This window comes from Zootermopsis nevadensis, unplaced genomic scaffold, assembly GCF_977971745.1.
Source record: "Zootermopsis nevadensis isolate Lab colony 2312 unplaced genomic scaffold, Znev_1.0 Znev_ptg000016l, whole genome shotgun sequence".
Lineage (NCBI taxonomy): Eukaryota > Metazoa > Arthropoda > Insecta > Blattodea > Termopsidae > Zootermopsis > Zootermopsis nevadensis.
The window spans coordinates 6465391-6479370 of NW_028259148.1; the positions used below are offsets into that span (position 1 = coordinate 6465391).

Below are 13980 nucleotides of genomic sequence, written 5' to 3' on the forward strand. Positions count from 1 at the left end.
TTTCTCATCTTGGCAATCGTGCAAAACAATTAGTACTATGTATGTCAAGGTCTAAAATAAATCACAAGATTTCTTTAATAATAAACGTCATTATGTCAATTATATCACTTTGTAGAATCTAAGAAACATACTCAGTAGAATTTTAAGAGATACGGTATGATTTGTACTGTGGATTTGGGCTGGCAATTGTTTTCACAGAAAAAGGAACCGTACTGAAAGATTTTCACACTATAATAATAACAACACACACAATACTCACTGTTCTTTGACAGCAATAATAAAACCATGACACCAGCCTGAACAGTAGCAGCCAACAAAGAATATAATAATAAACTTTCTTGTTGAAATCAACCAAGTGCCCATTTTTGCCACTTTTATCTAAATGTGATATGACTTCTAAATTAACCATTGGCATTTAGTGACTAACTTCACATTAAAATTATATAATCTGACTAAGTAATGATTTTGAGCTTATTGCTTGTTTCATATAAAAATTTAGAATGTATACACAATGGTAAGCAAACTGACAGTAAGTAGGTGGGCTTCTGAAGGCTCAGTTCTCACTCAGCACATTATAGAAAGAAATTTATTCAAACTGATCCAGTGGTTCTTCAATTTAAAAGATGTATGTATTCATGTACCATTTGACATAAACTGGTTTATGATGTAACATAAAAATTATCTTAAGTTACCTTACAGTTCTTAAAATCTGCATGCATCTTCTGGGACAAATGGTGCAAGGAGCATTAAACTGTCAGGTCTTAATAACAGAAAAGAATCACATTTTCACCATGCACTTTCAGGCATAAATTTTATATGAATAACCTTTGTTTTTTCTGTCACTACTTTCTTTATTCCTCTTTTCCTCTCTTCATCTGTCAAAGCCTGTGTACAGCTAAGATGATACTCTTCTAATAAAGTAAGATACTTAATGTTTAAGGTTCTCAAACTGTAATAACAATAAAAAAGAAAATCAGTAATGGCAGGCAATCAAGTAAACTAAAATTCCCTTTCTTTACAAAAAGCACCACTTTGTAAGAAATAATGTACCCAGTTGACATGATCCATGGGCAGAAGAAAACAAAACAATTTTTATGTACCAAAGAAATGACATTGACCCACTTAAGTTATCATTCCCATAACTGCATTATTCACCAAATTCTTGTCAAGAAAAACTACCTTACAAATTGTTACATTATGCCTGAAAATTGTAAATTTTCTAACATGTAAGAATATCTAAGTCTGCAGTGGAAAATTTCAAGTCACAAGTCAGATATCAGAACAGAAATTTAATGACACTTCATATGTTCTACAGTATATAAATTAGTGAAAGAGTGTAAACTGTAATACATAAAATCAAAAGAAAGCACACAAAATAAAAATTGATACAGATAAATATTGTATTTCTTTTTCACTGGCAGCAAGTCACTGCTACAAATAAAGAATTTTCTTCCCTTGTTATCTTGTACAACAGCACCAGTTCTGGCAATCTTTAACCTAACTCAACCCAACTGCATGTAATGTGACTCTTGTCCAGTAAGTGACAATGAATTGCAGTAAAAGTCTGCACTTTGTGTGCTCTTCTCCCTTCTGCACCAGTTATATTGGTTCAAGACAGTTTCATGTGTACCAGTACTGCCGGAAAAACAGTAATTCAAAGGATGTGAAAGGAATATTATGACTCCCATGCCAATTATAACTTTACAGATGAATTGTCATGTTCCACATTAATTTAAAGTAATATGTTCTTTCTTTAATTAAGAAACCAAGAGCTGCAGAGAAAATGTCATCACTTGTCCCAATGCAGCAATAATGCAATCCAATAATTTTCAATTCTTCAATCTCACTATATGACAAAATCTTAATCCATCAGAATGACTCATGATACCAAAAAAAGTCTGCAGCAATATCTTTTACAAAGTAAAATCATCATGAAAATTTGCATGTACTAAGATGATAGCTAGATTCTGGGGTGCAGCGCCATGTAATCTGGTAGATCATTGATCAGCCTGGTGATGGAGGCAGCAACTTTTACTAGACTACATGGTACTACAGTCCAGTAGACAGCAATCTTCGGATTCACCGCCATGAAAATCTCAAACCCTACTTGTACATACTAAGTTTGAAAAACAGTAATTCTGTAAACTGTATTGTTCTTGTAAATTTTATACAGAAAGCGGATTAGACAAGGTGTGACTATAGATCATACACTACTGTTAGATTCCAAAGGTCTTCAAATTTATAATGAAGCTGGTCATTTTGTTTTGAGGTAGATGTAATTGTGTGTGGAGATGTAAGACTGAAATGAGCAGTATCTCTCCAACACATTAAGTACAGAACACTTACAGTAAATATAAAAATTACTTCCAAATATAATTTCAAAGTTTATAGAAATATAAAATATAAATTTGTTATTATCTTCCATCTCACTATGTACAATTCCGCAAGTAAACACACAACAATCATCTTGACACTTAGTGACAGACATAACTGACAGGAATCATCCTTGAAAATGAATTCCACACAAAACTTATAAGCAAGTAATTTGTTACGTTGCTCTGGAGGTATGAATCACATTACAATATTAGGTTGGAATCCAGGAAAGATTACATCTAAATGTGCACAAGTAATAGCACCTTGTACATATAGCATAAAAAGGTACAGGATATGCCATCAAATGCTGTGACATCACAGCCATATTTCAAACATTCATAACATCCGCGCTGGAATGTCTGCCATTTAGTCAAGGGGCTTAGATATGTTATATGATGCTGGGATCATGGGACACTGCTCCTACTTTTGATTAGTGATTAGTACAGTGAAACTTCAATTTTTTGTTTCTCAGTTATACACTCTGTTTTGGTCCTGGCTAGTAGTTCACAAAAACAATTTACAATTTTAATAAATTTTACACTTCCTATATCTTACAAATTATGCAAAATTATGTTCCAGAGTCTATACCCTATGTGAACAGAAGTAAGATTTCAACAAAATGTATACAAAGTTTTAGAACACTGCAAAACTAGTATAGGATCCCTAGTATATGTCATAATGAGAAGTGCCTTTATTTTAGACTTGCTTCAACTTCATACCTACTTTTGGAAATCCATTGCAAAAACATAAAATAAAGGTTTTGCTGTAGTCAATTCTGACTTAAGTAAGGGTTCAGTCATTCCAGCACACACACAGTATATGTACAGTACAAGCACATTTATATACATTTATTTTATATTACACAATTTAGTTTTGGCAGCCTCTTAACCAACATACTTTCACTCATCACATTATTCCATGGAATACAAAGGACATTATTGCAAAAGTGCAGAAACATCCCATATTTTGATCAGTCGATCCTGGCCAACAGTCAACAGTCGTTTGCGGGGTTCATCAAGGTCCATAAATACAACGCTGTGTTTTGCATTATGAAATGTAGCCATTGAAGTGTGACTGAAACAGAACAATCGAGAAATATACACACAGATAAAAAAATTAAATTAGTTTTACATAGCATAACATAAATATTAGATGTGACCAGGAAACTGTTCTACAAAAATATAGTAAAAACTTTAGCTTACAAACCTCTATAAAGCTGAGCTAGCATCAGACCTGGTCCCCCCCCCCCCCTTTCTACCTTAACATAAAAGCAGAATTCACCTGTAGATTTATAATTTTATCATTTAGATGATGGACAAATTCCACAAGAACAATTTCACATATGGTATTCTCTTGCTCATGCCTGTGAGAACCAAATATAATTAACAACCAGCACTTGTATGAATATAAAACTATCTGAAGAAAAATCTATAATTTGTTACTTTCAAACATCACCACACACTTCCTGAGATGAGTAAAGTTCAAAGAGGAAGAACCGAGTTTTCATAAATTTATGTATGGTGATTAGTCTGTGACTTGCATTGAAGAAACAGGTTGGTACACAAATAACCAACTAAACTCACACTCACAAGCACCAATTATCCTGTATTAAAATCAGCAATGGACAAAATGCTAGGGTTGCCTTGGCGCCCATACATACAGTCACACATACTTACATACCGTCACTTTGCTTAGTCTTCCCAAAAAAGTACCATGACAGTACTTTGAAACAAGCTACAAACATCATTCTGTTCATTAATTACAATTCACTGTGCATTATCACCTGATGCTAAATAAATTATGTTGACAATGTTACTACATAAACCATAAACTGACATACTTACTCCATGTCTTTGAGTTCGGAGAAGCACGGATCACAGACACGCACATCAAACTCAAAACCCATCACAGGAATGGAAGCCCGACCTGCACTACAACGGTCACACACTGCGCGTCCACAGTAGCGGCAATGATGTTGCCTGAGGCCCAGTTGGCGTTGGTCCATCATGGCACGAAGGTTCCAGAAGAATGGGCGTCTACATCGTTGACAGCAGTCAGACTCATGCCACTCTGGGGTCTAACACAAAACATAACATGGGCTATACAACTACAAGGAGATATTGCTGACATTCCTAGCTCACAGAGTCAGTCAAGATGAAGATTCTTTCCTCAAGCTTTGTCCAATGACACAGTTCATTCTGTGTTAACCATTACATATGAGCCCCTTCATGCACAAAACAAAACTACTGGAAAAACTAATTGTTGCAGCTGTACACCATTGTTGCAGCTAATGCACTGCATGAAATTGGTATAGCCATGGCCTAGCAACTCAAGTGCTGGGACAGCAGTGTGAACCTGCTGATTTCAATGTAGTGAATGACTATTATTGGGTCCCATTTTAAATGTTACAACCCATACTACTGTATTTCTACAAAAAAGGCACATATAAGCCATATTCTAACCTCCTTCCTTTCCAATCTCATGTCCCAAAATACAAGGACTGAATCCTCTCCTCCTGAGATGAGCTGCTGCTTCAGAGCTGCATAGCACAGAGCAGTCACTTTGTTACTGAAAACAAGAACATGCAGACAACACACACTCACCACACAACAAAACATCTCCACAGTTACTAATCTGAATACCATATCTATTCAAATATAAATAAGTAGGATTTGAGGTTTTCACAGTAATGAGTCTGAAGATTGCTGTCTTCTGGATTGTTGCGCCGTGTAGTCTGGTAGAAGTTTGCCGATGTTCCAGAGGTCCTTGTTGCCTCAATCATCAGGGCAATAAATCATTCACCGCCCTGATGGTGGAGGCAGCAAGGACCTCTGAAACGTCAGTAAACTTACACCAGACTACACGACGCAACAACCCAGAAGACAGCAATCTTCAAATACAAATAAGACGGTTCCCTTTCTCAGAACTTAAATTAATGGGAAACCATTATTTATATATAGACTTAAGTAGCATTCTGTGTTCAGTCAACACTGCTGCACTTTTTCATTACTGGAGAGTCTGTATTGTTATTAAAAACTAGCTACAGTTCATGTTCCTTTTCCTGATTGTTCTTAAAATAAACCTTTTATAAATTGCTTATTTCCTATAAGACAGATCTTTTAAAAACAATTACTCCATGCCTGTCACTGTATATATTATGAAAATTAGCTATGTTCCATATGCTGCTTTAATAAATATAACTTTTGAAGCTTTCAGTGACTAAATGCAATGAAGTTTTCTCAGCTAATTATCCAAGACTCCATTTTATCTTCAATGTAAACAATAACAGAATACTAATCTGTTAAATTAAATTATGTGACACAGCACATACTTCCTATTATTTGCCACCATGGCAAGTGCTTCATAAATTTGAATTTATATATATGTATTAATACTAAAATTCAGAAAATTTGGTTTATGGTGCCCAGAATTTTGATATACTTAATGATGTTTATATTCAGACCCTCTTCTGTTTCATAGCATACTTTAGTTCCAAAAAAACAACAATGTTTTAGTAACCCCTAAAGGGAAATTAATTAACTTTGGAAAAACATTTAGAAGGGAGGTCGGGGAAAGGCTCTTTCATCTGTTGAGGCCATTAGTTAGGGATCACAATTCTTACAGCATAGGTTTTGCTTCTTTATTCCCTAAATGTCAGTTAAATTAAATCTGAGTGTCATGTTTAGAAATCCCATAAACTGTGGGTTTCCAATAAATGGAAATGAGTTTTGCATAAAAAATCTGATACATTCAAGAAAATGAGTTCTGAGCAGAACACATAAGGAGACTTTCTTATTGTACTGCACAGATTTCCAGTTGTACAAATCTTGTGCTGGGCCAAACGCAAGAATAAAAAAAAAAGATAACTATGAAATAACTTACTGATGTCCTTGAAGTTCATATGCTGTTCCTTGCTGACCTCCTATGTCCCACACAATAACACTCTGATCAAAACTGCCTGAAAAAAGAAGTTGCTTTTCTGAGTCCCAAGCCATAGTACGTATACTTCCTGTATGACCTTTCAGTGTAGTAATCAGTGTAGTTCCTGTATTCTCTAACTTCAGCATTGTGATCTGACCAGAATAATCACCAATAAATGCATGCTTTGACTGTGAATCAAATCTGGACACAAATTAAGGAAATATAAGCCACAGAGATGACAGAATACATAAATTGTTAAGGTGTTTGATAACTAGTATGCCATACACTGGGTGGTAATTCAGAAGATAATTTTGAGTAAGAGACATCAATAAAATACTGATCCTATTTCCAACTGTTGCAGAGCTATCACAGTTTGAAAATGCATGCACAGAAATATAAGAGATAGTATTAATCCATTAAACCTACTGGTACATTTTATGAGATATTTCTTATAACAGCTCAAAATGTCAGCCATAGATTTCAATGCACAGGTTTGTTCATTCCAAAAAATAGTTTATTGCAAATGACTCATTATATGGTATTTCTGTATGTAAACAGCATTCATAATCTGAAGCAGGATTTCCTCTCTCATGTGTACTTTGGTCCAGACCGACAATGGTCAGCTTTTATATGAACTCCTGCATGCATAACAATGCAAGAAAAAGGATTTGAATTTCTAACACACGCCTGCAACAATATTGGCTGAGCATGCCGTAAGGCTCTTTTCTCATTTAATAGGCATGCTGTATAATAAACCGTATTGCAATCCACTCCTTTACCTACGAAACTAATTTTTATGTCATCTGTTTATTCGGCACTGTTGTGTTTCATTACTGCCGTCAGCAATCCGCTCTCGTTATTGCGGAAAGAGCTGAGCTGTGAATCGCTCGTAGAAGAAGTGCGTCGTAGAGTAGATAATACTGTGCTGTTAAAAACGTTTTAGAATATCACAATTGATTATTGCCGGTGGACATCGTGCTCTCTTACAATTGAACAAAGTTTGAAGTAAGGGATAAAGGCGCATCGCACTTCACGCTACTGCTGCGTTTGCGTATTTACGTCAGATTCTCCGGAACCGTGGTTCCAAGGTCAATTTTTTACTCAAAATCAAGCTCCCATACAGTAAGTCAGTAGGAATACCAAGTTTCAATATGGCTCCCTGTTCTTAAAAAGGATACTGCAATGCAGTACACCACGCATCACTCTGAAAACTTCCTAGGTGACGACCGGTCTCAGAGCAGTGATACTGAAACATTTTATCTCGCCCAATACTTAGCATCCATTCACAGTTCAGAGCAAAATGAATGCTGGTCACTCGGGCCTGATGAGCAATGTAGTCTCGTACATGTGTCATACGGTTGAAGTCTGTTGCCAGAATAAATTCCTGCAAATCAATTTCTTTAAGGAACAGTGTGACTGAGCAAGAAATATGTTTCATTTCATAAAAATTAGTTTTCTGCAACACAGTATGCATATGCCTTAAAGTGGACACAGTGCAAACATTCTTGACAAGACAGTACATTTTGTTTGATGTACTTTCCATCCAAAACAATCCTATTTTGAGCAGTTCTGTGTAAAAGAGGGCTGAGACACTTCTCATTTATATCATTCTACAGTGCATTCACTCATAAGTTGAATGAGCAAGTAAGCACCTACCGACACTGTGCCATTTTCAATACCAATGAACAACTGACGAGTTTCAACACAGTAGAACAAAGCAGTAGCTCCAGATGCCATATAATGACAGATGCTGGGCCAATACTGGCCTGAATCCCTCTTCAACCATACTCGAACAGTCCTAAAAAGTACAAAAGGGTATCTTACAACTTAGCTTCTACAACTAAAGAAAGTATGTACAATGTGACTCAGCAAAGAACTGGCATCCAAATTTCAATCACAAACTTAATTTATTAAATGGAAACTACAATTACTATTTCATGAATGGTCATATTATCTTGAATCAAAATACACAAAAAGTCAAAATTCTGTGATAACACCATGACAATATGCACCTTCATGTAGTAAACAGGTGTGAATACAATATACAAGATGCCAAGAATACATAAAAGTAAACAAAATCCTGTCCAAAAAAAGAAGGTACATGGGTGTTCCTTTTTCAAGCAACTATAAATGAACAATCACACATGTCAGCCAACAAGAATTTTAACAAGAAATAAATATTAAAAAATTCAAGAACTGAATAACTGAAAATATGTTTATTCTTACTAAGGCTCAGAAAGCCATCTCATAAAAATTAGAGGAATCACTATCCTAAGTACATGACACTAGGCATTACTGGTTTAAAGAAATTGAAAATGTATGTTTTATCTTCAAAATCAGTGGTGAAGGCAGATACTTCCTTAAGAAAATACCCTTACTGTAATAATAGCACACTGGCATATTTAGGCCTTCTGTCCTGTACAAACCACAAATACAATTTTGTGATTAATTTAGGATGCTCTTGCTTAACAACATGCCAGAACAAAAATTACAGAACTTCAGTATTTACACTACAAATTGCCAGGGTTCTGGAAGAAGACTGCAAGTTTACTTATTCCTTAAAACCATAAAATGGTATCCCTCTTTATATGATAAGAAGACAGAAGTTTCTATATATTAAATTAAGGGAAGAAAGAGGAACCAAAAGTTGTCAGTGGAACCATGGTTCCGGATAATTTGACGTAAATACGTCATACCTGCTTTACAATTGAGTAAAGTTTGATTAAGACATTGCTTATTTAACTTGAATTAGTTACACTTAAGATGGGTCTGTGGTAGATGAATGTAATGTAAGGTAATGTAAGGTAAGGTAATGTAAAGTAATGTAATGTAAGGTAAGTATGTAGGTAACCATTGTTGTTTATTTGTTGATAAACAGATGACCTTTCCTAGGTAACTTAACAATTAAGTTACACTTTTTCGTTTCCCAGGTAACATAACAATGAAGTTTGACGTTTCCTAGGTAACATAACAATGAAGTTACACTTTTTCGTTTCCCAGGTAACATAACAATGAAGTTTGACGTTTCCTAGGTAACATAACAATGAAGTTACACTTTTTCGTTTCCCTTTGTCGTAACACTTTTTCATTACATTTTTGCCGAATGACACTGACCCTAAAATATAGACGTGACTGGAAGCATTTTTTTCTCCACACTCCCAAAATTAGTAACTAAACACTCACATCATAATGTGGCATATGCTCACTGCAGAAAATGAATCAAATACTGTTAGACAACTTTAACAACAGCAATTTTCGATCATATAATACATGAGTATATAAACTCTTGACGTGGATGGAAACACAATGTTCTAACTTTTTTGTTCAATTGCAACCAAACCCTCTTTCTGTTCTGCATTCCAAATTCGCAGAGACAAAGTTATTTCAACCTAACTAGGTGTTTACACTAGACAGGTGTGTTATGTGATCCATAAAATTATAAACTATCATAACCATATCACATGCAACGTGAAGCCATCAAAATGATTAGTCAACATTTCTCAAGCTGTTCGATTCGCCGGTTATGTTGCCTGACAGTTTTTTGCTAATCAGTGGTGTCAGCACTGATGTATCGTTCGAATGGCAAATTTTTATATTAGTGCAGTTCATATGCGACGAAAGAAACTTCTAATAATTCACAACGAAACCAACCTCTGGCAATGGAAAGGTTTGGTTCAGAGCGATATAAAATGAATATCTTACCGATCATCACTAACACTGATTACGCCGTCTTCGCCAGGTATTATAATAGCAGCATTTACATCATCAGTACAACCTTCTAGTTTGGATAAAAGATCCGGTTTCGTTGTAGAATTAAATTTATCACTATTAGATGCAGTCACAGGCTTAATCTCAGCAGCCATATTTCTCACTCGCACTTTTGTGTTCTACTCACTTATGATCGCGAAATAGAAATATCCCTTTGTACCGAGTTGCTCCCAACGTTTCCCGCTAGTCTCAGTAAAAAATACCTGGTATAGGCATAGGTACAGTCATTAGGTTATCTATGGAGTTGTTGGTACCTCTGAATAAATAGTTGACTGTATATGTGTGTGACAATTTCTCTGTGCGGAACGTAGAGCAATACAAATTTTAAACAATTTATTAAGTTTAGTTTGTATTACAGTTATTTTATGCCGCTAATAATATCATAGTTTAATAATAGTAGAATTCGCAGATTTTAGGGGTTAGTCATCTTTGTAGTCGTCGTTTATCCATTGTTTTCTCGATTTACAGTTCACCACAAGCGGTACCGCACAAGTCGGAGGTAGATTTGCGTTCGGAGTGTGGGATTTCTTGACTTCATATTTTATGGTGGAAGCCGTGGATTGCGAGGCATCGTGTGAAGTCGAGGCATTGCAGTAAATAAATAAAAGATAAACCTGTGAACAGAAATTATGGAAGAAGAACAGGAGAATCAGGAAATGCAGCAGAGAATCCATCAGCAGCAGCTCATGATTGAACAACAAAGACAAGAAGAGCTGTTACGCCTTCAGCAGACAGCACTGGTGGAAAAACAACGTGAAGAACAAGAACGACAGATGTTGCAGCGTCGTCAAGAAGAAGAGTTATTTCGCTTGCAGCAAGAAGCTCTAATTGAGAAACAAAGGGAAGAAGATATGATGCGGCATAGAATGGCAGCTCCTCCCCCTGGTACTGCTCCTACAGTTCTGCCACCACCAATGGCTATTCCTTCAACAATTCCTGCACCAGGACCTGGGATTATGCCACCAGGAATTGATGTATCAGGATCCCCTATTGGTGGATTAAGTGGTCCAAATTTGGCTCCACCTCCACCTCAACTCAGAGGTCCACCTCCTTCAGTAGCCATGCCCCCTCCACCAGGAATGGAACCACTTGGTATGGGCCCTCCTGGTGTAGATTCTGATGAAGACACTCATTCTGATGGGAAACTTCCATCACTGTTGTCTCTGAAGGTTGACCCACCAGTAGAAGTGAAGGAAGTAAAACTTCCTATTGCTTTGGAGCAAGCACTTGCCTTCAAAACTGAACGTGCGAAACAAATTGGTGTGCAACCAGAAGACTATGTCAAACTTGAAAATATTCCAGAGGCTCCACCTGCACCAGTCATCACTCGAAGTGGGCTCGTAGATGAGGTAGAGGATGAAGATGAAGAAGATCAACCTAGAAGAAGACAAAAATCCACTCAGCAATCAGAGCAGGAGCAAAGACAGAACAAGATTAAACATAAAAAGAAAAGGAAGAAACGTTCAAAAAATCACCAACAGTGGATACAGAAGCAGAAGGCAGAGGAAAAGAAGGAACCAGATGAAGAGACTGGAGAGAAAGAACTTGATGTTGAAATTGAGTATATTCAAGAAACTTTGGGTTTGAATGAATTGGATCCTATGTATCGTCAGTTTGCTCGTATTTTTGAAACATTCCGAATCTCAGAACCTGAAAAGTCTGAGGACCCAAGTAAGGATCAGTTGCAGAAGGAACCTGTTAGAGAACCAGACCTAAAAAAAGTTCCAAAGTTGGAAGATGAATATGAGGAGGAGGAAGAGGAAGAAGAGAAGAAAGAAGAAGAGAAAACAAAGTTATCAAAGAGAAAACTAAAGAAACTGACACGTTTGAGTGTTGCTGAATTAAAGCAGCTTGTAAATCGCCCTGATGTAGTTGAAATGCATGATGTGACAGCCAGGGATCCCAAATTGCTGGTACAACTTAAAGCCCACCGCAATACAGTTCCAGTGCCACGTCATTGGTGTTTTAAAAGAAAGTACTTGCAAGGGAAACGTGGTATTGAGAAGCCTCCTTTTGACTTGCCAGATTTTATAAAAAAGACTGGTATTATGGAAATGAGAGCAGCATTGCAAGAAAAAGAGGATCAACGGACTTTGAAAGCAAAAATGAGGGAACGGGCTAGGCCCAAGCTTGGGAAGATTGATATTGATTATCAGAAACTCCATGATGCATTTTTCAAATGGCAGACAAAGCCACGTATGTCAATTCATGGGGATCTTTATTATGAAGGCAAGGAATTTGAGACTCGCCTGAAGGAGAAAAAGCCGGGCGACTTGAGCGAAGAACTGAGAACAGCTCTGGGGATGCCTGTGGGGCCAAATGCAAACAAAGTTCCACCTCCTTGGCTTATTGCCATGCAGCGTTATGGACCACCTCCATCATATCCAAATCTCAAGATCCCGGGACTCAATGCACCCATTCCTGACGGCTGTTCTTTTGGGTATCATGCTGGAGGTTGGGGTAAACCACCAGTTGATGAAACAGGAAGACCTCTATATGGAGATGTATTTGGTATACAGGGCCAAGATTATCAGTCAGTTCCAGAAGAAGAGGAGGTGGATCGTACAATTTGGGGTGAGTTAGAGTCAGAGTCTGAGGAGGAAAGTGAAGAAGAAGAGGAAGATGAGGAAGAGGGAGAGAAGGAAGATGAGACAGGGCTGGTCACTCCAGCAGAAGGTTTGATCACTCCCTCTGGCATCACCTCAATTCCAGCAGGCATGGAGACTCCAGAGATCATTGAACTCAGGAAACGAAAAATTGAGAGTGAAATGGAAGGAAATGAAACACCAGTTTTATACCAGGTGTTGCCTGAGAAACGTATAGATCGTGTTGGTGGAGCCATGATGAGCTCCACACATATATATGATATGACAGGGGCTGGAGGACCTCCATTGGGAGTAATTGCCCCCACTCGCCGTGGTCCAGGGGGCCCTGAAGGTCCAGGCACAGTGGAACTTGCACTGGATCCATCAGAATTGGATCTTGTTGATACAGATGCAATGGCTGTACGTTATGAGCAACAGATCAGGGAACAACAGTCACAGTTGCAGAAGGAGGATTTGTCTGACATGTTGGCTGATCACGTTGCTCGTCAAAAAAACAAGAGAAAACAACGACAGCAGCATCAGGATAATAAACAAGCAAAGAAATATAAGGAATTTAAGTTTTAGTGTAATCTGCCATTGTATTCTTTACTGTGGTGTTTGCTTATGTTCTAAAAATGTGTGATTAGCAGCATTTTTGTTGGCATATGTAATGTATTGTAATGACTTGGTATGTTTACATAGAGATTTATAAAATAAAGGGGGAAAAGCCTGCCCTCTTGGTACTAATCTCTTGAAATTTTAATGAAATTGATGAGAATAATTATATAGCTTGTACAATAGTAAACCTCATTAGCTAAATTGTTTTGTGGTGAGGCTCAAATTCACAATTTGACATTCACAAACCTTTTGGCCAACTCTTCCATTTTTGCACCTGACAAATAAAGCATTAAAAATATAGTAACTGTCTTTCCTTTAATATATTCTGCATACTTGATCATCAAAAGCATTTAAAATATAAAGAAAACCTATATATAACTGAATTACCTTCTGTAAATTTTACCAAAAATTAGCAATCACCTCCCTTCCATTTACCCTCTTAAGACTAAATATTACAACTAGAAAAAATTGTATCTGGTGGATATTAACCCTTCAAGCCAGTATTTAAATATCCACTAACTAAACCAACAATGGCAGTATTTAAATAGCATAAACTTACATTGCAATATCTGCTTCACTTTCCTCCCTATCTGATGGTTTTTCAACCACAACACTTTATTCAGCCAGCATTCTAACCGCTAGACTTGTAATCCTGGGGTCTCAGGTTCGATTCCCGGTGGTGCCCGAATTTATAACTTGTGTTGGGCAAGGCCGT

At 36.9% G+C, this 13980-nt stretch overlaps 2 protein-coding genes across 2 annotated transcripts; one reads left to right on the forward strand and one right to left on the reverse strand.

Annotated features, from left to right (window-relative positions):
• Nucleotides 1-1269: 1269 nt before the first annotated feature.
• Wdfy2 (WD repeat and FYVE domain containing 2) lies at nucleotides 1270-10206 on the reverse strand. The gene is made up of 7 exons (XM_022079704.2): nucleotides 9997-10206; nucleotides 7951-8092; nucleotides 7473-7678; nucleotides 6256-6495; nucleotides 4836-4941; nucleotides 4218-4450; nucleotides 1270-3447 (listed from the first exon to the last, which is right to left on the reverse strand). The coding sequence occupies exons 1-7, from the start codon at nucleotides 10155-10157 to the stop codon at nucleotides 3309-3311; spliced, it is 1227 nt and encodes a 408-aa protein (XP_021935396.1). The 5' UTR covers nucleotides 10158-10206; the 3' UTR covers nucleotides 1270-3308.
• Nucleotides 10207-10348: 142 nt separating this feature from the next.
• LOC110826908 (splicing factor 3B subunit 2-like) lies at nucleotides 10349-13565 on the forward strand. The gene has a single exon (XM_087349502.1). The coding sequence runs from the start codon at nucleotides 10692-10694 to the stop codon at nucleotides 13230-13232; it is 2541 nt and encodes an 846-aa protein (XP_087205628.1). The 5' UTR covers nucleotides 10349-10691; the 3' UTR covers nucleotides 13233-13565.
• Nucleotides 13566-13980: the final 415 nt, after the last annotated feature.

Excerpts from the sequence above, each read along its gene's own strand:
- Wdfy2 (XM_022079704.2), bottom strand. The coding sequence starts at position 10,157 with ATGGCTGCTGAGATTAAGCCTGTGACTGCATCTAATAGTGATAAATTT. Across the intron at positions 4,942-6,255 it reads TATGAACTTCAAGGACATCA|TAACAAAGTGACTGCTCTGT; the intron begins GTAAGTTATTTC and ends TCTTGTTTTCAG. Across the intron at positions 3,448-4,217 it reads TCCGAACTCAAAGACATGGA|TCACACTTCAATGGCTACAT; the intron begins GTAAGTATGTCA and ends GTTCTGTTTCAG.
- LOC110826908 (XM_087349502.1), top strand. The coding sequence starts at position 10,692 with ATGGAAGAAGAACAGGAGAATCAGGAAATGCAGCAGAGAATCCATCAG.